This window comes from Perissodus microlepis, chromosome 5 (genome assembly GCF_051167445.1).
Source record: "Perissodus microlepis isolate ML-2025 ecotype Zambia chromosome 5, ASM5116744v1, whole genome shotgun sequence".
NCBI lineage: Eukaryota > Metazoa > Chordata > Actinopteri > Cichliformes > Cichlidae > Perissodus > Perissodus microlepis.
In genome coordinates, this window is record NC_140465.1 from 34,960,995 (window position 1) to 34,984,268 (window position 23,274).

Consider the following 23,274-nt stretch of genomic DNA (forward strand, 5'->3'; position numbering starts at 1 on the left):
CTTGACGTTTCAGCTTGTGTGTCTTGTTCAGTGGTGGTCGTCTTTCAGCCTTTCTTACCTTGGCCATGTCTCTGAGTATTGCACACCTTGTGCTTTTGGGCACTCCAGTGATGTTGCAGCTCTGAAATATGGCCAAACTGGTGGCAAGTGGCATCTTGGCAGCTGCACGCTTGACTTTTCTCAGTTCATGGGCAGTTATTTTGCGCCTTGGTTTTTCCACACGCTTCTTGCGACGCTGTTGACTATTTTGAATGAAACGCTTGATTGTTCGATGATCACGCTTCAGAAGCTTTGCAATTTTGAGACTGCTGCATCCCTCTGCAAGATATCTCACTATTTTTGACTTTTCTGAGCCTGTCAAGTCCTTCTTTTGACCCATTTTGCCAAAGGAAAGGATGTTGCCTAATAATTATGCACACTTGATATAGGGTGTTGATGTCATTAGACCACACCCCTTCTCATTACAGAGATGCACATCACCTAATATGCTTAATTGGTAGTAGGCTTTCGAGCCTATACAGCTTGGAGTAAGACAACATGCATGAAGAGGATGGTGTGGACAAAATACTCATTTGCCTAATAATTCTGCACTCCCTGTAGATCTGCCTAATTTTCACCAATACTTCTTAGCCAACAGGCTTCAGTTCATCTCAGAATGGTTAAAACATACCTTCTTAGATGAGCCCTGGCTAGATGTTGAACAGGCACTATGCAATGATCTAGAGATTTCAGACCTACCGTTTATTAGCTCAAACATCAAAAGACATGAATGCTTTAAAAGCATCAACATCAGCTTTTCTCTGACAGCATGGTGGGAGCTTCTAAAAATAACGGAGTCTTCATTAATCCCATGCAAATGTACACCTATCTGGAATAACCCTGACATATTAGAAAACAATAATATGATTAAACATATATTAGCGGGAACAGAATTTATTCCATTTGACAGACTAGTTATACAATATGGGATCAACAAGAAAAGATTTTTAGAATATCAACAAATTAAATCCATAGTAAAAAAGAAATTTAACCTCAGTCAAGTTGAATTACAAACACCACCAAGTGCGGTACATTTTCTTACTCTTAAATCCCCCAAATTATTATCTAAAATATACAGAACACTTTCTAAAATAGATGAATCAATATGGAGGACCCCTAGAGACGTTATCCCTGGAGGGCTTAACCCGGGGGTTGTGTTCATAACCTGGTTAGTGGCTCTGGTCGCTCTTAGAGGTTGTTCTCCTCGTGGCTGCGTGCAGCGGGGCTGGAGGATGGTCTGTGCTGGCGGACGTAGGTTACTGGCCTGGTGGCCTGGCTGCCCCTGGGTGGATTCGGGGCAGGCGTGGGGGTTCGGGGGTGCTTCGCCTCCGTGCTGGGGCTCTGGCTGGGCCTTGGGGGCTTCGGTCCTCGTCGGTGTGTCGCCGAGGTTGTGGGGGGGTGGTTGCACAGGGGCTCAGCCCTGGCGCAGGGGGCCTCTTGTGCATCGGCCTAACTGGGGGGCTCTTCAACTGGCAGGGAGGTTGTTCCATCCTTGCAGGAGTCCACTCTGCAGGTGGGGGAGAGACATAGGAGATGTGGAGAATAAACTTAACCTGGGTGTCTGTTGTCTTGTGTAGTCTGGGAGATGATTGAATGTTGGGGTGGGTACAGTTTCCTCTGCGGTGGGGTAGGGTGGGCTGCCCCGGGTCCTGTGGGGCTTGGCAGTGCTGCTGCCATAGGCCCCAGTCTGGATGGGCCTGGGCTCCCTTGCCTTGGTGGGTACCAGAGGTCGGGGGTGCCTACTGGGGTCAGCGGGGGTCATCCTCCCCTCCCTTCTTTTCCTCCCCATCCCCGGCTACCTCCCTCTTCCCGCTCCACCACACCCACCCACACAGGTAGGGCCTTGGGGTGCGGGTGTGTCACCAGGGTGCAGGGGAGACATTCTCCCCCCCCCCCCGTCCCCGTCCCCCGTCCCCTTGTGGCCACCTGTGCCTCTAATTTTATCTCACAACTTAGACATCCACATTACTTACACTCTCATAACACACACATGTACATATAGGGCCTTGAGGGTGGGCACGTTAACGGCGTCCAGTGGACGGTCTGTGTATTCAACCCCACCTCTGGCGCCGGTGCCCACCTCTCAATTTTAAATCCATGTAGACATTGAGGGTTCTCGGGAGGGGCTGTGCTAACACCTGCTGCTCTCTGGCAGCAGCACCATGCTCTCCCTTGTTTTAAATGCACTTTAGAGCAACACGCAGCAACACTACACATGAGCGGGAGGAGGGAGGTTTGGGGTCTTCACACACCCCCGTTCTCTACTAGCCATCGGGGCGGGGGTCTGGGAGGAGATGTTGGCTGTTCGATTGGCCTCCCTGCTACTGCGGAGCCTGGGACGGTCTGCTTGCCTCCACCCCGGTGGGAAGGGTAACATCTTTTGGGTCTGGGTGCTGTTTCCCCCTCTGGGGGCGAGGGTACCTGGACCCGGGGTATAGACTATGTTTGGGGAGTGTGATTGTGTGTACATGTCCATTTATGTCAATCCTTACGTTGGGTGAGTGTTGAGTGTTTGTATATGTGTGCATGAGGGTGGGAATGCATGTCTTTGTCTGTGTGTGCCTGTTTGTCTGTGTCTATATGTCAGGTCGGGTCTTAGACTCCACCTCTCTGGGAACTCCCAGGCCCTCCATAGTGTGGAGGCCTATCTCCCCTCACCACACTCCCTGCCGGTGACTGATGCCCTCAGGGGTCGGTGCATTGGTGGTTCTTGGTGTCCGGGGCTAGGCGCTCAGGTATGTACCAGCTCACTCCTGGTGGCTACTTGGCGGGGCCTGGCGCCTGTTGCTCGGCCAGGCCTCTTCTGGGGCGCGGGGGGCCCTCGGGCCTCCGGCCTCTGGGCCTGCGGCTCGGTTCACTCTGGCACAGCTGGCTGCCGGCAGAGCCGGTGGGCACGCCGGTGCAGCCCCCTCTAGCTTCTACTCGGTGGCTACTGGGTGACCCCTCGTCTGGGGATCCTCAGCCCTTCCCATGAGGGTGGCATGGATGCCCCTCCGGTGGTCCTCCTTGGGCTCTCGCACTCTGGGGCCTCTGGATGTCTGGGGCCTGGATCTCCTCCATGCCTGCTTCATGCCCTGGGGGACAGGGCTATGGCTCTCTACACCCTCTAGCAGACCATTACATGGGGAAACCATTTGAATACAAGCGCGCTGATCCACACAGGTGTGCACACGGGTGTTCACTGTTCGTAGACTTAAATTACACCTTTCTTGGCTGCTACTTCAAAGCACATTGTGCGCTGTCTGTCCTGCGTGCTGCACAACAACATTGAATATTTAGTATTTACTGCTGTTTACACTTAGCTAGATTAATGCGATGGTGTTGTGTTTAGTATGTTGCTTTGGGTTTTTTTTGCTTGTTTTCTCTTCTTTCTCTCTCAACAGGTGATCCAGGAGATTTTTTTTTCTGCCCTTTCTCACTGTCCCTCTCCCCTTCTGTTTTTCTTTTCCTTCCTCTTTCTTTCTCCCTTTCCTATCCCTCAGTCATGTCTGTCCCATCTGTAACAACTGAAAATAAAATAAAATAAATAATAAAAACAAAGGTCGATCAAATGGACCAATACGGCAATGCCATGATGATCCATTTGGCAAAATAAATCCACTGGGTATCCTTGTTGGTCTTCACACAACAATTCTGACGGCTAAAGAACCAAATGGGACAGGCATAAAAAAATAAAAATTAAAAAAAATTAAAAAAAATTTTGGTCGACACACTTGCAGCATGTTATGTTTTTCACTTTGGAATCTGAGATCATGTTTGAACAGTATTGTATCAAAATCTTAAAGACTAGTGATGGGATTTCCGGCTCTTTTTAGAGAACCGGCTCTTTCGGCTCGGCTCACTAAAAACAGCAAGCTCATATATATATATATAATTTTATAAAGTTCAAAAACCTTTCTGCTCCAGTTTACAACAAACTATGCTTTTCTGCACTAAACTCTGCTTTAGTTAAGTGTGAACTGCAATAAGACATTTTCATTAAAGAAAAAACTCCACATGTTTGACCTATAACATACATATATATATATATATATATATATATATATATATATATACCACTCATATATATTCAAATCATTTAAAAAATATGTTCATTTACCTGTTACTACCACACACCAAATGCGGTCGTTGGTACTTGCTGGCTTGTGTAGCCACTAGGTAACAAAAGCTCAACACTTCGCCTGCATCCTGGAGCACTTCTGTTGTGTTTTGTACGTGTTTTGGAGTTTGTATGTGCTTTGTCTCTAGGGGCCACCGTAAATCTACTTTTATTTATTCTCTCCACATGAAATGTAATAAATAAATCATATATTACAAAAACCAACTATTCGCAGTTCAACTTTTAGCTATTTAAATTTTCAGCTTTTTTCCCTTTTAAACAAATTTTAAGTAGAACAACACAAAACACTGCAAACCACAACACAATTACATATAAATGAAAATATGAAAACAAAAAGAAGATGCACATTCTCTGTCATATGGGCCTGCATGAATAAACTTTGTGAATCCTTTAACATCCACGACTGTGATTACTATACCTTTCTAATGTGACGTTGTTGTCCCTTGTCTCTTTCTCTCTCTCTCCCTCCCGCTCTGTTCCTGTGCTACTGCGAGTGTAAATTCCGCCCCTCCCCCCTCTTCCCAGCACAAAGCACAAGGCTCGCATGTTGAGTGAAGCGGAAAAAACGAGTGAGAGAGAGAGAGAGGGTGAGAGAAAGAAAAAAAACCCCAGGGCTGGCGATAAGGAGCCGGCTCGTGTCGTTCACTTCAAAGATCCGGCTCTAAGAGCCGCTTTGTTCGTGACCGACACATCACTATTAAAGACAAAAGGCTTACATTTTCACTGGCCTTTCTTACCATAAACTTGAATCAGCATCCATAATTTAAGACAAATGTATTATTATTACCATATTATTACATTTGAGCACACATAAATAAAAAACATAAAATGTTCTTAAATACAGCGGAACCCCGACTTACGAATGCCCCATGTCACGAAAAATTCAAGTATGATACCAAATAACACGAGTAACAAAACTGAAAAGCTGGATCAGATCACTGACAATGAGCCAGTCCATTCAGATCAGTTCAGTGGTGTTCTGCATTCACTTCATCACTGCAAGTGCAAGCACTAATATAGCTTGCAGGAAGCCAAAAGCAATAATTACTAATTAACAGTACTATATAAAGTATCCTGCTCTGCAATTTCAAAATTTCCCTCCACATAAACCACCACATAAAATTCATTAGTGAGCCAAAGGTAGCAAAATGTTTGCAGGAAAAAGGCTCATTTGATTATTTTCCCATCATGCACATAATTGGAGAACCTGTCTTACATAAGTAACAACAAAACTGTTATACCATTTTTCAATTTAGCACAGTAATGCTTTATGGAAAAATGGACTGTCAATGAAGTAGCATGTTACTTTGGAACATATTACACTAAACACTGAGCACCAAAAATGAATCCAATAACCCCAAATTCTGAAAACTCATGAAAATATGTTTTTATTTGCTGTAGGTTAGGTTACTGCAGTTTTCTCCTTTGTGATACAAACAGGAAGTTACAGTATTTCTGCCTACAGCTTCAAAATGCAGAGACTAACGGAACACTGTTTCACTGTGAATGAGAGTTTAGAAAGATCAAAAAAATTGTAAGTCAGGATGATATGAGAAACATAAAGTGAATTTCACTACTCCCATTACTTCTACTTAGTCTGTATCTAAAAGAAAATGGTAATAAAATTAAGAGAAATTGATAAATGTGTAACGTCAACAATGTCTGTCTTGTCTGGGTTACCTGTGTACAAAAGCATTAGCATTTTTTGTATGAAACAAGTATTTTTTCAGGTACTTTCTGAACATCTTATCTCGTATTCCATAAACAATTGGACTGATGATTCGAGGCAGAACATGTATTAGTATTGCAATTGTGTAGCGAATAGTCAGGACTCCTTTTGGAAACAAGGATGTCAAACCATTAAGCAGCAAATCATACACGTAGGTGAGCATGCACAGCAGCAGCTGGAAGCCGTGCAGCAGTACAGTGTTTCTTGCTTTCCTGGCGTTTGCAGCAGCTGCCTGTGCAGCGAAAAGGATTCTGAAATATGTGTAGACAAGGATGAGCCAAACAATAACCAGAAATACAATGTTGGATATATCTCTCTTCTTTTCTAGCTCAGGAGGTCTGAAAGTTGTTTTCCAAAGGCAGAAAACTCTTGAATGAAAGAAATCTCTGGATTCTGTGGCCAAGATGGTGAATAAATCTGGCAGAATTGAAAGTGAACTTAGCACCCATATCACTGTGATCACAACGGTTACATTTTTGACTGTACAGATCTGTGAGTGCTGGAGAGGGAAGCATATGGCAACATAACACTCTACTGCCATCACAGCGAGGGTCATTGGAGTGTTAAGGCTGGGAATGACGGCAATCACTAGCAAAATAATACAGAAGGGCACATGAAGAGTGAAAATGGCATAACTGAGAACTTGAATGAGGGTGAACATGATGAGCAGGAGGATATCATTGATTACCAGATGAATGTACAGGATGTAACGAGGATTTGTGTTGAAAACCTGAAGAGAAGGACAGGATTTAGAACATGAAAGGTGAATTATCCCACTAAACATTGAACGGTGGATAAAAAAACAACTGCTTCAGTGACCAAACTTGGACGTCCAAAAATATCATTTAAAAGACGTCACTCCAACGTCTCTTTGCGCGATGGAATGTTCGCAGTGCAGAATATATCACATTCTGTCATCTAGTATCTAGTTCTAAATGGATGTAATAAATAGATGCAAAATTTATGAGCAGGATACAGACCTCATGTTTTTTGAATGTGTGCAGCAAGGTGCCGTTGACATAGATGATGGCGATACAGAGGACCACAGTTATCACATTCTTGACAATAGCCATGTTTAACGGGTCCCGATACATAACTGTTGTCAAATTCATGGCAGCATTTGAAAGGTTCATGAGTTGGCCAAAAAACCTGTAGACATCACTGATTGTTATGGCAGGTTGTAACACAGAAGGTGTTAACTTTAAAAACACGGCAAAGTTTTGATATCTATGAGCATTCCTTATCTGATCAATAATACTCTTAGAAATCTTAAATATTCTGCAACACTATTACACCAACCATAAAACACCATATCCAAGCATCAAAAGAAATTCATTTTGCTTAAGCAAATAATTTACATTTCAGAAAATGCATTTTCTGCAATGTAATCCACCATAAATTATTTATTCTCATCAATTTTATAAAGTTCAAAAACCTTTCTGCTCCAGTTTACAACAAACTATGCTTTTCTGCACTAAACTCTGCTTTAGTTAAGTGTGAACTGCAATAAGACATTTTCATTAAAGAAAAAACTCCACATGTTTGACCTATAACATTAACTTAGTCACAACGAGCTGGATAATAGTAGCATTCTCATTCAAAGCAGTAACTTAAATGATAGTTGATAATTGCGCCTGGTTGTGTTACAATCAGAGTTATTATATAGCTGATCACAGAAAAAAGATTATACTACACTAAATGATTCAATACAATACAAATCTCAAAGAATATATAAATTGTTTTTATAAACCACCCCACCCACCAAAGAATAGGTGCTCACCTGGTTATGGTTGACTTCTGTCTTGTAGCATTTGCCAGTGATTGATAATTTATAATAGTGGTTATATGCAAATGGCGTCAGGTGTGTCTGTGTGTGTGAGAGAGGGAGACAGTGCCTGAGTGTTTGTGAGTAGTAAGAGTGCTCGTACCCGTTAGTGCATGCACGTGTGTATTAGGCACTTTTGCTAGCTCACGAAGAAGAGACAAGAATCACTGCAAATGTGTCAATATCATGCTTTGTCTTATGGTCCATCTCCTTAGGTTGACATGACACCAACACATGGTCTAGTGTCTATGTTTAAAGTTTGAAAAGTCAGAGGATATTGTCAGCATTTAGGCTACAACATCCACTAACCCCAGCTCTCCAGCTAACCTGAAACATCTCTCTGTATTATATGTGTATCAGGGCCCTAGGCCATGTGCGTGCATTAAAGGACTCCGTTCAAAAGGCCTGCTCATTAAGGGCCTAAATACCCATTATTTTTTGTCTTTTACATCAGTATGAGAAAACATAGATAGATTTTCTTTAGAACATGCAAATATAATTGAAATAACAAGGGAAAAAAGAAAAAACAAAATTTATAAAAAATTAAGTTTCATGTATATATCTATGTCTATACAATGTATGTGTTCGAAAAGGAGAAGGATTACATTTTTCCTGTTCCTACCCCCTTATTTCAAATTTCATTACTTACAGATCAATATTCAGAATTCGACATTAAATGATCCATACATGTTTAACTATATACAAGTCTACACTCATGTACAACACATGAACACACACACATAAAACATTTTCACTTAAACCAAAACAACAACCAACTACATTTTTACATAACCTAAGCACCCTGTGGTTAACACTAGGGTTGGACGATATGTAAAAATTTTCCAACCGACAATTGTCAGTCCAATAATGAACGTTGGGCGATATATATTCGCACAGACTTTTTGATGGACTGATTTGCGTGTTCACAACTCAGAAGTCCAAGCACATCTTTGCAGGAGGTCTCCTCTCTGTTGCGCCTGTTCGTTCGTGTCTATATGTCAGCTTGGGGACTCCACCTCTCTGGGAACTGTTAGGACTGAAAGTGTTTGTTTTCTCTTTGATCTTTTTATTAGAATAAGCAGTTATAATAGTTTTTATATATATTGCAAAGTATGCTCATAAAGAGTTAAGCATTCAGTCGTTCGAGGGTCAGAAGCTTCATTTGGCGGGACTGTCCAGATGATACATGGGGAGAGGAGCAACTGGTGATGCAGAAGGTGTTAAAGATAAGCATGCCCTGAATAAGTTGATAGGAAACATGTTGAGAGTGGGACAACCATATAGGGCAAAATGTGGTTGAGCTTGTAACTGTATTTGTGCCAGTAAAAGTAACAGTTTTGTACAAGCCGTGCTCAAGATGTTCCAGAGATAAAGGGGAAGAGAGCAATGACAGGAAACTCTTGGAGCGGAGAGGGTGAAAATGTTTCTTTAAGTGTGTTAAAGGTTGTCAAAAGTGTCGCTTACACAAATAAATAAAATTGAAGATTAAATACATATAAAGGATAGAGCCCAGAACATGATAGGTTGAACCAACTTTGAATAATTAAGAGAACAATTGATGAACATAGTAGGTTATGGAGGCGTAGCAGAGAGAGAGAGTCCTTTACAGAAGAAGGAGCAGATTCCAGAACCACAGCAAAACTACGAAGGGGTTGGCGAGAATCCAGGAACCAACCAAAGAAAGGGGGACCCAAAAGAAGCACAGAGCACAGAGAATCGCACAGTTCCAGAAAATTTGTTGTTTAGGAGATTAAAAGCTTGTTAGACAGAGGTTAAATATGAGCATAAATTAATGAAGAGTAATGAGAGGGACTTTAGTAATAGTTGGTAGGATTTTTATGTTATGTAAATTGCCCAAAAAATTGTGTTAAGGCCGGAAAAGCGCTACCCATTAAAGGGGGTGAGGAAACGAGCAGTAAATTTTTGAAAGAGGAAACGGGTTAACTCTATAGAGGCTGTTTCCAAAGAGAGACAAGAGTAATATAGGACCTTTTTATAGGAGAAAGTTAATTATATCTGATTGGATTTTACCGTGAGCATTGAGGGAAGTCAGAAGTGGGGTTAAATTGTGATTCTGGGGTCAAAAGGGGTGGTAGGAACAGAAGGAACGACAGCTCACAGCTCAGTGTAAACGCGAGGTGCTGTATGAGGGCTTGATTTATTTGTTTGATTTATTTGTTGTGGATACAAGTAATTACGCTAGAATAATAAGGGAACATTGAAAACATACAACCCGTTGAGGGGACAGATGACCTAAATGCTTGGGCAATGGAAAGGTTTTATTTTTCGGCATGATTTGTTTTGTTATACTTTAGCTATTATTCTCACATGCAAGTAAACTTAACGGGATAGATCAGGAATTATGTCGTCTTTTAAAAAAAGATGAAAAGGGAGACTGTTAGGATTTAAATATATATTCTTAATGCTTATTTTCTGGTTATATTGTTTTATGTATTTTAATAAGAGAGGCCTTTAGAAACCAACCCCAGACGAGACAAAACTAGGTCAGAGGGAGACAGGTCGCCCTGGCAACAGACTTTAGAAAGGGGAAGTTTAGTGCAGAGCTGCACAGGAAGTAAGACACAAAGAAAGAGGAACTAGGGACATATAAGGAGTTGTTTTGATCGCGTAGCCGAACTATACAAACGTCACTGCTGTGTAGTTTTCTGTCTTCATTCATGTTGGAAGTCATAGCAGAGCTGTACGTTTTATTTTTGCCCAGAAATCTCTCAGTCAGTATATGCTATATCATGTTTAGGTAACTAGCGAAACTAGCGAGCTAACTTTCTGCTAACTTCCTGCTAACGTCTAACTCCGTTAAATTTAATAAATTCTGTTTTCATGGATGCCTGGATGTTAAACTTAATTGTTAAACCTGGTAAAGCAGCAACACTGATCATTTTATTAATGATGAAAGAATTTACAGGTCGTTTAGGACCTGACACGAACTGAGTTTTAGACCCAGATTAGTATGAGCCGCGAGGCTTCTGACTACGGTAGCCATAACCAGGGGCGGAGCGTGGGGGTGGCTTACTGGGCTTAAGCCCGGGTTGTTTTGTCAGAAGCCCGGGGTCTTTTGGAGTGTAATTTTTTCATAGTTAGATGCCTGGCTGACAACTGTATAAAACAAAAAGTACACACAATATTCGAAGCACATAGTGCACACTGTGGGAATTTACGACTGTGCGTGAATTCCCCCCTGATATTGGTATGATCCGAGCTCAGGCACTAAGCGACTGAGCGAGAGGGCGGGGCAGCTGCTGCCTGTGAGTGCGCTGTTGGAGAAACGGAGAAAGCCATACTAAGGAGAGCTTAAGTTTGACCAGGTACCAAAGCAAATCATTCGTACCGTACAAATAATGTAAATATGACGGTGTATCACGAAAGATTGATATCAAACTGATCACTTGACCAATATCACGTTACTTGCTCTTCAAGTGAATCAACAAATGGCGAAATGAAAAGCCGAACAAATGCTATTTTTTTAGAGAGTCTTAGCTTACATGTGTTTATTTCATATTTTCAGTTCTTACCCTCCCCGACTAAATAGGTTTCAGTTATGTACTGAAATATAAGAATGGACATTAGAGGGTTCTTTCAAAGAAAAAACTCAGGTAAATGTTATTTTATATATTATGCTTTGTATGTTGTTCAGTATATTTCTATGCAAAACAAGAGGGATTTCAGTACACAGCAGGATATTCACATTGGTAACCAGATATTTACATACACTTTAGGGAGAAAACATAAAACATTTTTACTGCACAACATCAATTTAGAGTAAACTTTTGTTTTAGATAAATATTGAAATATCTTTTGAATTAGTTAAATGTCAGAATAAAGAGAGACAGAGCTGTCTATTTTTTATCACTTTGATCAAATTTAGGAGTACATGTACACTAAGTTTATTGTCCATGTGAGTAAATTGGTGGCACAGCTGTGGATGCATATAAGGCAAAACACAGAGCCTGTTTCTTTGAAATGGGAAAATCAAGAGATATCAACCAAAACACCAGAAAAAGAATCGTGGAGCTCCATAAGTGTGGCTCAATTTTGAATACAATTTGGTGCCATTTGCAATTAAGAAATACAGATAGTTTCTCTCTTTACTCTTAAAGTTAACAAATATGTTTTTTATATTTATCAATCTAAAAAAATAAACATTTAGTCTGATTTGATGTTACAATTAAAAAAGTGTTTGTGTTTTGATCTGAAGAGTGTGTAAATATCTGGTTTCAACTGTATATTTGATGATTGTCAGCACAAAGAGGGAGAGAGAGGAACAGAGAGGAAGATGGAGAATGAGGACAGAACAGAGATGGAACAAGAGCAGGTGAGACACAAATGTTAGTCAAATGGTTGTTTACCAAAAGTATCACCGTATCATAGGTACTCATGCATCTCGTACCTAGTGTTTCTTTTTAGGTTTGCTATTTTTCAAATTCTACATTTATTAAGTTATGCAGGCTTGTTTGCACAACAAGGCTAAATAATTATATAAACTTTTCTCAATCTAAATAGTGGACTTTGGTAGAATTAAAAAAACAAGTGTAGTACAGGTCTATGATGATTTTTAGTGCTACTATCATCTAGTTCTGATTCTGGTTCTGTCTTGGTTAAGTCCTCAGTAGTCCTGATTTTGAACTGTTGTAGTCCTGTTTTAATTCCGGATCAGTTCTTGGTCTGGTTGAATTGGGGTTTAGTCCTCGTGTCTTGATACAGCCCCGACTTTGTTCTGCCTTGCTGCTTAATTAAAAAACTAGTTTAAGGTGTCCTGCACATGTGATATATATTTTTCCCTATATGAAGTCATTCTTTTTTGAACAAAACTCAAAACAGAGCCTATTAATCTTTCAGTCATTTCTAACCCCCCCCCCCCCAAAAAAAAAAAAAAAAAAAATCCCACATGCATACTACCCTTTAGGGCTAAGCCCCGGGTGTTTCAAATGTCTGGCTCCGCCTCTGGCCATAACGCTCAGACAATCCATCAAGCGGTACGGCTTCGTAGCTTAGCAAAGTCCTACTAAAACATTTTTTGACAGATTTTTGAGCGCCATGTACCACATAAAATCGGTTCGAGGTCAGTAAAGACAGCCAGGATTCATAGATAAGGCGCACTGCCAATTTTTGAGAAAATTAAAGGATTTTAAGTGCGCCTTATAGTGCTGAAAATACGGTAATTACTTTTTCAAAGTAACTTGCCGAACACTGCTCTTTTGCCCTCTTGGTTAGTTGACACAACAACCTATACATGAACAAAGCTGCAAAGCTACTTTGAGTAACTGTTTGCCAGTCCTTTCAAGAGTATTGTTAAGGTTTATTCAAGTTATAGTATGTTTTATAAATACAGAAAAGGTTTACAGCTCACAGTTCAGTGAAAAATGTCATCAGGTTTTCTTCCACACTTGGGTGACTTGTAGTAAACAAAAGGTTGGTTTGTTCTGACAGCTTGATTCACAAAATGGGAGGTGAAAATATTCTTTATCTTACTGATGTAGAAGACAAATACAAATAATGGGTATTAAGGCCCTTTTGAAAGGAGTCCTTTAATGCTCCCCTGAACCACCAAACCGTCGAGGCCCCTCCTTAACACACACAAACACACACGCTGTTGTCAGCGTTTGACATGATATGTTGGCGCATGTGTTGTGTCTGTGTATATGAGTTTTAAAGCATGAGTGTGTGTGTGTAAACTACAGTGCTATTTAATTTAGAGACAGATAACATGAGCATGTGACTGCTGATCATCCAAACCTCCCCCCTCCAAACTCTGTGTCTTTAGCTCTCTTCCACTAGTACGTATTTGGCTTCACTCAAAGTGACTCAACTCATCTATTACAATCGTGTACCACTTAATACGTGTGGGGTTATGTTACGTCCCTCTGCAGCCTCTAATCTGCTCAGTGTGTTCAGCTGGTGCTAATTGGCCACACCTAGTCAGGTGTGGATAAAAGCATACCTGAGGCAAGCTTCCCAGGGAGCTCACTTGTCTTTGCCTTGGTGGCATCAGCCATTTTAGCAACCTGGTTTTCCATTTTAAGATAAAACCTCTTCTCACTAACACTCTGGTATTCGTCTCCTTTTTTATGTTGCGTCTTTTGAGCTGGGTCGTAACATAAGTGGCGGCTCGTCCGGGATATTTGGACATTTTAGTGGAGATTGAATATCAGTTTTTTGTATTGCTTTTAAGTGGGTGAGTGAAGGTGTTCACTGTAATTGAGCAACGTCCCTTTAGTAAGTGTGTTTCAGCTGGGTGGCTGTGCTTCCATCGAAGCACTTGTTTGTTGTTTTGCTTTATTGTTTTCGTTTATTGTGTTTGGTGGTTATCCTGGGTGGGGGTACGCTTCAGAGTTTGGTAGGAGATTATATCTCTGGTCTGCTGCCTGCTCTCGAGTTCGCGTTTAAAGTTGCCTCGAGCCCAGTACACCACTGAAGACTAGGGTAGGTAAAGTTAGGGTTTTGTTGTTTTTAGTGTTTTAGGCTGGGAGTTGCACATAGTGAATCAGTGGCACCAAACTTGGTAGGAGGTTTGAGACCATTCATGATTATGGTCTGTAGCTGAGGCAGGTAGGCTGTTTTTAAGTTGGCATTGTGTGTACGCCATGTGTGTGCATATGTCAGTGTTGATGGATGCTAATGAGATCCTTGTGAGGTGAGTGTTTTGTGCTGTGACCTTTAGTGTTGTGGGGAATATGGCTATTTTGTTGGATTACTTGTGAGTGTTGTTGGCCAGGTGATGGCAATAACACTGTGGGGTGCTGAGCCACCCTTGATGTGATCATTGTGTGGCCATAGCTCTCCATTTTGTGGTTGGTCACTAGCATGCTTGCTTTACTGAACTTTGTGGATTGAGTAACTTGTTGTGGTGGAGACCACAGATCACTTGTGTGTGTGATTATTCGTGGCTGCTTTCATTTTGTGTTGTAACAGGCTGAATAATCATTTTGGGTTTGACTGTTGTACTCCTTTGTGTTGGTCACATGTTACTTTTTGTGTGTTCAGTGTGGCAACTTCAGATCCTCATGTAGGGGCATCCATGCTTAAAGATGCCAACTTATTTTTGAGGGATCAAGGCTTCAGAGGGACTTTTAATTTGTTTAGGGGTCCTAGAGGAACCGTTTTAAGGGAGGTGTTACGTCCCTCTGCAGCCTCTAATCTGCTCAGCGTGTTCAGCTGGTGCTAATTGGCCACACCTAGTCAGGTGTGGATAAAAGCATACCTGAGGCAAGCTTCCCAGGGAGCTCACTTGTCTTTGCCTTGGTGGCATCAGCCATTTTAGCCAACCTGGTTTTCCATTTTAAGATAAAACCTCTTCTCACCCATACTCTGGTATTCGTCTCCTTTTTTATGTTGTGGCTTTTGAGCTGGGTCGTAACAGGTTGTTATAGCAATGTGGCTGAAAGTCTGTGACATAATTTGTACGCAATACAAATGCCACAACAAAGGAGGATGTCGAGGTGATGGTATACCTGCTGCTCGGTGTATGGCATGTTTTCTGTGCAGACATTTCCCTTAATGGCTGCACCAATGGTTTTAAAAATAGCGGTTTGGATTTTTGTGACGGAGACACCGTCATGACTCATTGAGTGCCACCATTAGCCGATTGGTGGCATACAGTCGGTTGACATCACATTTTGCTTGGAACCCTGACGGAGTAATTACCTGGTACCAGGAACTATCACCTAATGGAAAGCACTAAAAACGTAGTCAAGCCGAGCTAAAATAAGCAGGTACAAGTGGAAAAGGCCTATATAGTGCAGATCAAATTGAGAGGCAGACAATAGCCCCAACCACAAATCTCTGGCTAACACACCTGCTCCTGCAGGCCCCATTTCTATAGTGATGTACTGAGAACCATAATCACTATAGGGTAATTAAAAAGGAGGGGCAGGTCACTGCGCAGCACCTGTTTGAGTGATGTGGGGGAGGGTCAGGATGCAAAGGCTAGGAGCCAGCTGCAATTCATGGTTTGTTTTTATACCACTGTGTATTTAATCATTCTTTGTTAATTTTTGACTCTTTTCCCGTGTGTTTTTGGTCCTGTCTCCTGCTCCTCCTGCCACCAGTAGATGTCAGCCATCTACTGGTCTTAGTAGATGGCTGCCCCTCCCTGAGTCTGCTGGAGGTTTTGTTTAAAGGGAGTTCTTCCTTCCCAGTGTCACAGGCTGCCATCTATTTGTTGGTGATTTTTCTGTTTTATTGTAGGGTTGCAATCTTGCAATAAAAAGCAGCTTGAGGTGTCGTTGCTTTGTCTGTTTTTATATAAATATATTTAGCAGCATTTTGTCAATTCAAGAAAATGTTATTTATATAGTTCCAAAAGACAACCAAAATTGCATCAAGGCATTTTATGCTGTAATGTAAAGAACCTACAATAATACATCAGTAAGCATGTATTTATTTATTTTTTTTACACACTGCTACTGCATATTGGCATAATTTAAAAAAAAAACAACTAACGACAATATGTCACGCTGTTTTCATGTCAGATTGCATTTGCTTATTTTAAAGACCTGCTAAAGGCCAGATTACTCTTTCCTCAAAAGGGAGGGAGTATGAAATCAAGTGCTACGTCATATGAAAGGAAATGAAGAGAGGTGTTCATCACACATTTTATTTTTCCAATACAACGCCCTACAACTTCTCAATGACTGCATAAAGTTTCGCAAAATCACACACTGCATGAATGTATCTTAAGTATTTAAAGCTCATAGAAACCAAAGATTTAAGCCAGTTATGCTCCAATCAAATGGGTAAAGATATAATTACACCTTTTAGTATCTGCTTCAAGGTCAGAGATCAAACATCACACAGTCACACAATTAGGAAAACACTAGTTTCCACTGGATCATCTCCAAACTTTAAAGCAGTATATTAGGCATTGTGAGACAAAGGAACTTTCTTTCTTTGAGCTTTTTTTAAAAAAAATTTTATACACCATTATATGATTCATAATGACACTAAACTATACTACATTATAAACTACAATATAGATAATGCTGACATCAACACAAGAAGAACAAAAACAATGCAGATGAGATTTTGGGGGATTTCCATATTACCACTGCTGACATCAGCATTAGTTTTAGTATCGCCTGTTACTTACATATCATGTTTTGATACATAAAACCTTAGAACTGAAGGAGGATGCTCTTTTTTTTTTTTAAAGTGGACAAATATTTGCCAAAGAGTTAAAACAGTACATTATCACTAGTAACAGTAACGTTTTTTTTTCTTTCTTTTCCTTTTTTTGTTGCTTTTTTAAAATTGTTTTTTACTTAATTCAGATTCTATACAACTCTACTAACAAGAGCAAGGGTAATGTGTGATTTTCAAGACTGATGGTGATACCTATGTCTGAGCATTTAAAAATCCAACATATCAACTAATATTTGGTTTTTTTTCTGGAACACAATGTGCACCCAATGCATGTCCAGAGGATGAAATCCAGTTAACCTGATGATTAATTAATGTTTTTTACCAATACACCTTTCTACTGCCCTCTGCTAGATCAAGAATATTATAGTCTAAAATCTGTCTCGTCACCCATTTTCATGGTACACAACAGATACTTTTTCAAATACTGTTTAAATGTCTTGTCTCGTAACCCATACACAATAGGGCTAACAAACCTGGGGACAATGTAGATTATGATATAGGAAATAAAAACAACTATTAGATACTGTTTAGGGAACCAGCGCACCAGAGCCTGCGTTAATGCAGTTGCTATATAGGTTAGCATAGACAACAGAAGCTGAAAGCCGTGGAGCAGGATTGTGTTTCTCGCCTTCTTCGACTCTCGCTTGGCTGATTTAGCTTTGTTAGCAGCAAAAAATATCCTGAAGTATGTGTAGATGAAGGTGAGCAAAACACCAATTAGGAAAATTAAATATGAAACCTCTTTCTTTTTTACAATCATTGGATGCCGGAATAAGTTATCTCTCTCACATTGTATTGTGGAATAAAATAACTCCACTGGCTCTGTTGCCAGAATAATAACGATGTCTGACATAGCTGAGACTGCACTCATGGCCCAGATCCAACCTATAGCCACGTATGTTCTTTTAGTGGTGCAGTACTCAGCGTGTTGCAGTGGTAAACAAATAGCAATGTAGCACTCTAGTGCCATGAGAGCTAAATTTATTGGAGTATTGAAGGTGGTGAAGATAGCCAAAGTGATAAGGAAGCAACAGAATGCAACATTAATTTGATAAAAGATATAAGTGAAAACAAATAGACTAATTGAAGAAGTGAGCTGGATCATGTCATTCACCACCAGGTGGATGAACAGGATGTAACGAGGATTCAAATAAAATATCTGAAAGACATGAAACACCTCATCGCACTTTTATTACTTTAATAAGGTTAGGGTTAGCAATATTTAGGTATATTTTTCCAATAATGATAATTAAATAAAAACAACAATAACAATAAATACTGACCTGGTGTTTTCTGAAGGTGTGTATCAGTGTACCGTTAATATAGTTGATGGTAAAGCCGAGAGCCAGAACGATGACATTTTTGGCCATGGCTGCACTTGGCGAATCGCGATATTTCAGACTGCTCGACGCATTGAGGGCATAAGATGAGGAATTCATAGAGATGCTTTTTCGGGATCCTTACAAAAGAGTAAAAGTAAGTCACACACACTTTATTGCCTAAATTATTCATTCATCCATCCAAATAATTGAATTCAGATGTTCCATGGCCACAGGTGCATAAAATCAAGCATCTAGGCATGCAGTCTGCTTCTACCAACATTTGTAAATCAATGGATTGCTTTCAGGAGCTCAGTAAATTCCCGCTTGGTGCCACCTGTGCAACAAACCCATGAAATTTCCTCAGTACTAAATATTCCACAATCAACTGTTAGTGGTGTTATAACAAAGTGGAAGTGACTGGGAATAACATCAACTCAGCCACAAAGTCATGTAAAATTACAGAGAGGCATGCAGTGGGTTTCCATGACTGAGCAACTGCATCCAAACCTTACACCTTCAAGTGCAATGGAAAGTGTTGGATGCAGTGATGTAAAGCACAACATTCATTTTACTTGAAGCAAAACAATGATCCTAAATACACAGCTAGGAAACGCTCAACTGTTTCAGAGAAAGAAAATAAAAGTTGTAGAGTGGCCCAGCCAGTCTCCAACTGAAACTCTGGAAAGAACTCAAGCTCAGAGTACATAGAAGGGGTCACTCAACCTTCAGGATTTGAAGACTGTGTGGAAAAAAACTGGGCCAAAATCAGACGTGAGCAATGCATGCGACTAGTTTCTCCATTACAGGAGGCGTCTTGAAGCCGTCGTCACCAACAAAGGCTTTTGTATGAAGGATGAAATACATTTCAGTAAGCGTTTTCAATTATTTTTCCCAGTGTCATTTTTAATTATTACACATAATTTATGGACATCTATGGTTTGATTCCATTGCTTGTGTGGATTGGGTGGGTTGTGACGACATCTGGTGGGAAATTCATGTCAATAAAATATATTTACTTAGAAAATTAGTGACATGTTCAGTCCTTACCCACTGTATGCTTAATTTATGAGCTAAAAAATACTAGTCACAAATAAGCTGCTTTGCTCGAGCTTTATGCATTAAAGAATCCTAAATACTGCACTGTAATGAGCTGATAGCAGCGACAAAGACAAAAAACTTCCCTACCTTAGACAGACCACTTCAGTCTCCACTTTGACCAGTTAGGAAACTGATGTGGAAATAATTTGTCTTTATATTAAGGAGTTTGATGCATGACTCCTGTTAAAGGTTAGAAATGATGTCACTGATACTGTTTCTCCTCATTGGTTAAACTTTGGCATCTTTTTTTAAAAACATTTCTGTTCTGTAAACTAATACCAACCCCTGTTATATCACTCTGGGTGTTATTACATTTAAAAAATATATCTAACATGAAAAAAAAACCAAAACAAAAAAACAAGAAGACAAAAATACATTTTCATTTATTGACAGTTAAAAACGTTTCCTCTTTATACTTTTTATCCTGGTGGCAGAAATGTGTGATGTGGGAAGGTGTCAGTTTCAGAGCCCTTATAGCCCTCATTAGCACTCACTCAGTCACTGAACTCTTTAAAATACATTACAAAAGATCTGAATTATTTATATAGAACAAATACTTAAATAGAATGTATTATAAAGCATCAATGGAAAATTCTCAAAATGGGGCAAAAGAAAAAGAAACAAAGAAAAAAATCAAGAGCAAATTAGCCCAACCTTAACACCAACAGACATAACCACACACCAAAGTACCAAATGCCTCCTTTGACTTACACTATGTTGCCAAATGTATTCCCTTGTCTGCACTTGTCACGTGCATATGAGCTTGAGTGACATCCCATTCCTAATCCACAGAGTTTAACATGATGTCAGCCCACCCTTTGCAGCAAAACATCCTCAACACTACTGGGAAGGCTTTCCACAAGTTTAGGAGTGTTTATGGGAATTTTTGATCTTTCTTCCAGAAGTGCATTTGTGAGGTCAGACACAGATGTTGGATGAGAAGAATTGGAGCGGTGACTGCTCTAATTCATCCCAAAGGTGTTCTTTAGGTTGAGGTCAAGACTTGGTCAGGTCAGGGCCAAACTCCCTCTTATATGTCCTCATGGAGCTTGCTTTGTACACTGGTCTGCAGTCATGTTGGAACAAAAAGATGTATTCAAACTGTTGTCTGTGAAGGTTCTCAGTCATCCAGGTAATGGTAGTCTAAAGAACTTAGAAAGAAAAGTGTCTGGACTGTGAAACCTGGCCCCACCCTATCTTGTGATTTCCTGAGGTCAAAAGGCCCAGGATGTGAGTGGGCATTACAGCGTCTGGGAAGGGATCTCAAAACTGGATTATAGATGGCAGACAGTTTGTGTCGTAAACCACCGCCTCTGTTCAAAGACGGTTGTTCACAGAGGACTTACAAGCCATCTATGTCTATGAAGAAGCTTCTCGGATGAGAGTTGAAACGTCTTCAAGCAACTTAAAGATGTCCAGCTTTTGTTTTCAAGCTCTTTAGAGTCTTCAAACTGTTCCACCTTCAAACTTTTAAATCTTCAAACTGTTCCCACAAAGCTGGGAGCATGAAAGGTTCCTTTCACTGGAACTAAGGGGCCCCTTCAAGAATGTGTTAACACACCATTATGATTAGTGTGATTAAAATCTTTAATGCATTTAACCCAGTCAGTCATTTAATCCAGTCATGAAATTTTCTCGCTATGAAATACTTCATAATCGACTATTAGTAGTGTTAAAACTGGAAGTCATGTGAAACAACAGCAAATAAGTCATGAAGTGGTAGGCCGTAGTACAGAGGTCACCAGCTTTCTGCAGTCAATCGCTACAGACTTCCAAACTTCGTGTAGTCTTCAGATTAGCTCAAGAACAAGTTTCCTAGCAGCTACATTAGTGCCTTACATCGCTAAGCTCAGTGATGTAAGGAAGTGTCAGATGTAGTGGTGTAAAATATCACAGCGCAGAGTGGACAAGCTTTGAACATACTGCCCGAAATGTAAGAAGTTATGACCTGCAGTCTATCTGGGTCAGATATAAACCAAGTTTAGGTTTAGTTTATTTTAGTTTTGCTGACTTTTTACAGTCAGTTACAATAACTCGCACTGCGTACTAGCTAGCATGACGGAGTTTCTATACAGCTGGGTGGGTGCTATGATGTTACTGATAGTGAACTTTATTTTATTCATAAGGTTAGTTAGTAGAGTTGCCAAACGTCCCGTAAAAAATGGAATTGTTCCGTATTCAGAGAAAATATTAGGCGTTTCATATTGAGCCACAAAGGAACGCGATTTGTCCCGTATTTCAGCTAGAATGGAAAAAAGACACAAAGCTGGAGTTATGCTGTCAGCTGCCTCTTCTTCTCTCATTCGCTCCCCTCTCTCTCCTGTTGCTACTCTAGTCATGAAACTGATCAATGATCAGCTGATCGGCTTTTCTCTCTTGTTTGTTTATTGCCCACTTTGCCAGAAAGAGGAAACCAGCGGATGTTACGCTTAACAACAGCAGCACGTTTAAGCTTGATCAGCTGTTGTTAGAATTTATTTAATATTAATTTCTATTATCAGCTGATATTTGCTGGAGCCACAGCTGTAAAGCTGCTGGTCATGATATCGGTTTGGATATCCTGGTGAGAGGGAAACATGAAGATAAAACCAGAAGATGTCCTTACTCAGAGCTGAACCAGCCCGTTCTCACTCCCGAGGCGTAATGTCCCGACATTTTGTCACGTCCTGCAGCATTCCTGAGAAACGCAAAAGGTGACCGTTCGCGTTCTTATGGTATGCGCCGGTGTTGTGCCAAAAAGTGATTGTCTGCCAAAAACTGATTGCTCGTATTTAAACTGCTATAAGTAACTTGTTGGGCTACAAGGTAGAATCAGTTTTTGGCAGTGACTTTTATATAACCTTTATTTATGCAGTTAAAAAAAAAATCCCATTAACATTAAAAATGTCTTTTGTAAGAGTAAGTTGGCCAAGAGGACAGCAGAAATGGCAGCAAATATTACAATAGTGGGGATAAAGGACCGGATTGGTTATAATGTAGTACAGTAACACAGAGTTGTAAAGATACTTGAAAAATGGATAATTTTTTAATTCTCTTTATAACCCCTTTGTAAACTCTGTTCACCGAAGTCTATTTACGAACATACATAAAGATATTACACATAAAAAATACACAGAAACATTGGAAATCAGTTTTTGGCAGACAATCACTTTTTGTCACAACACCTGGTTATGGATGAAATCCAGTGTAATGACGGTCCCGCGGTAATAGACGTTCCAGCCCTAAACCTAACCTTATCCGTAACCCTAACCTTATTCCTAACATTAACCATCACTTTAATGACGTTAAATAGTGTTTTCCCAAGTGATTTTAAGAAAAAGAGCAAACATGTGTAGATTGAGTCCAAACGGTTCTCATATTTCCTAATTTTTCCGATGTCGTGATTTAGGAACGTGTTGGGTGGCCGAAAACGTAATATGTTGATGATTTCTCACCTAGCGTAAAATGTTACGCTTGCAGGTGATGGAGAAACAGGTTTACCTTTTAGGTGACATGAATGAGTTGAAGGGAAGTTTGTGAGACAAATAACACCTGGATCCTTTTCTAAGGAGCTGACAGCTGGTAACTGTGCAGGGCGGGTCTAGCAGGTAGGGCATTAACAGGGAAAGGGGGCACAAAGAAATACTTTTCTTTCTTATTCTCATTTAAAATGTCTAGCTGTAATAAATAAAGCTAGACATTTTTATCTAGACATAAGTATCTGTATCTATAATATCTGATGCAAAATGTATAGAAATCATACATATATACCAACAAGACAGTGTACATCCCTGTTACAACAGCGTTTGTTTTCATTCGAAGGCTTTATGGCTTTTCCTATAATACCTGGTGGGCCGGTCTCTAGTCAAAATGCCCAGGCCGATTTTTTGTCCCAGCCCAGCCCTGGTTGGAGCCGGTTCCTGCCTAGGAGCTGGAGCTGCTTTTCTTTCTTTTTTTCACCTCCTTGTTTTCTTGTTCCATGTTTGTTGTCATATATCGTAAG

The 23,274-nt window shown here is 40.4% G+C and overlaps 2 protein-coding genes across 2 annotated transcripts; both read right to left on the reverse strand.

Annotated features, from left to right (window-relative positions):
- Positions 1-1,488: 1,488 nt before the first annotated feature.
- LOC146387766 (odorant receptor 131-2-like) lies at positions 1,489-7,021 on the reverse strand. The gene is made up of 3 exons (XM_084929736.1): positions 6,869-7,021; positions 5,840-6,618; positions 1,489-1,546 (listed from the first exon to the last, which is right to left on the reverse strand). Exons 1-3 carry the CDS (start codon positions 7,019-7,021, stop codon positions 1,489-1,491), a joined length of 990 nt encoding a protein of 329 aa, XP_084785862.1.
- Positions 7,022-17,233: 10,212 nt separating this feature from the next.
- LOC146387767 (odorant receptor 131-2-like) lies at positions 17,234-18,311 on the reverse strand. Its single transcript, XM_084929737.1, has 2 exons — positions 18,156-18,311; positions 17,234-18,031 (listed from the first exon to the last, which is right to left on the reverse strand). Exons 1-2 carry the CDS (start codon positions 18,309-18,311, stop codon positions 17,234-17,236), a joined length of 954 nt encoding a protein of 317 aa, XP_084785863.1.
- Positions 18,312-23,274: the final 4,963 nt, after the last annotated feature.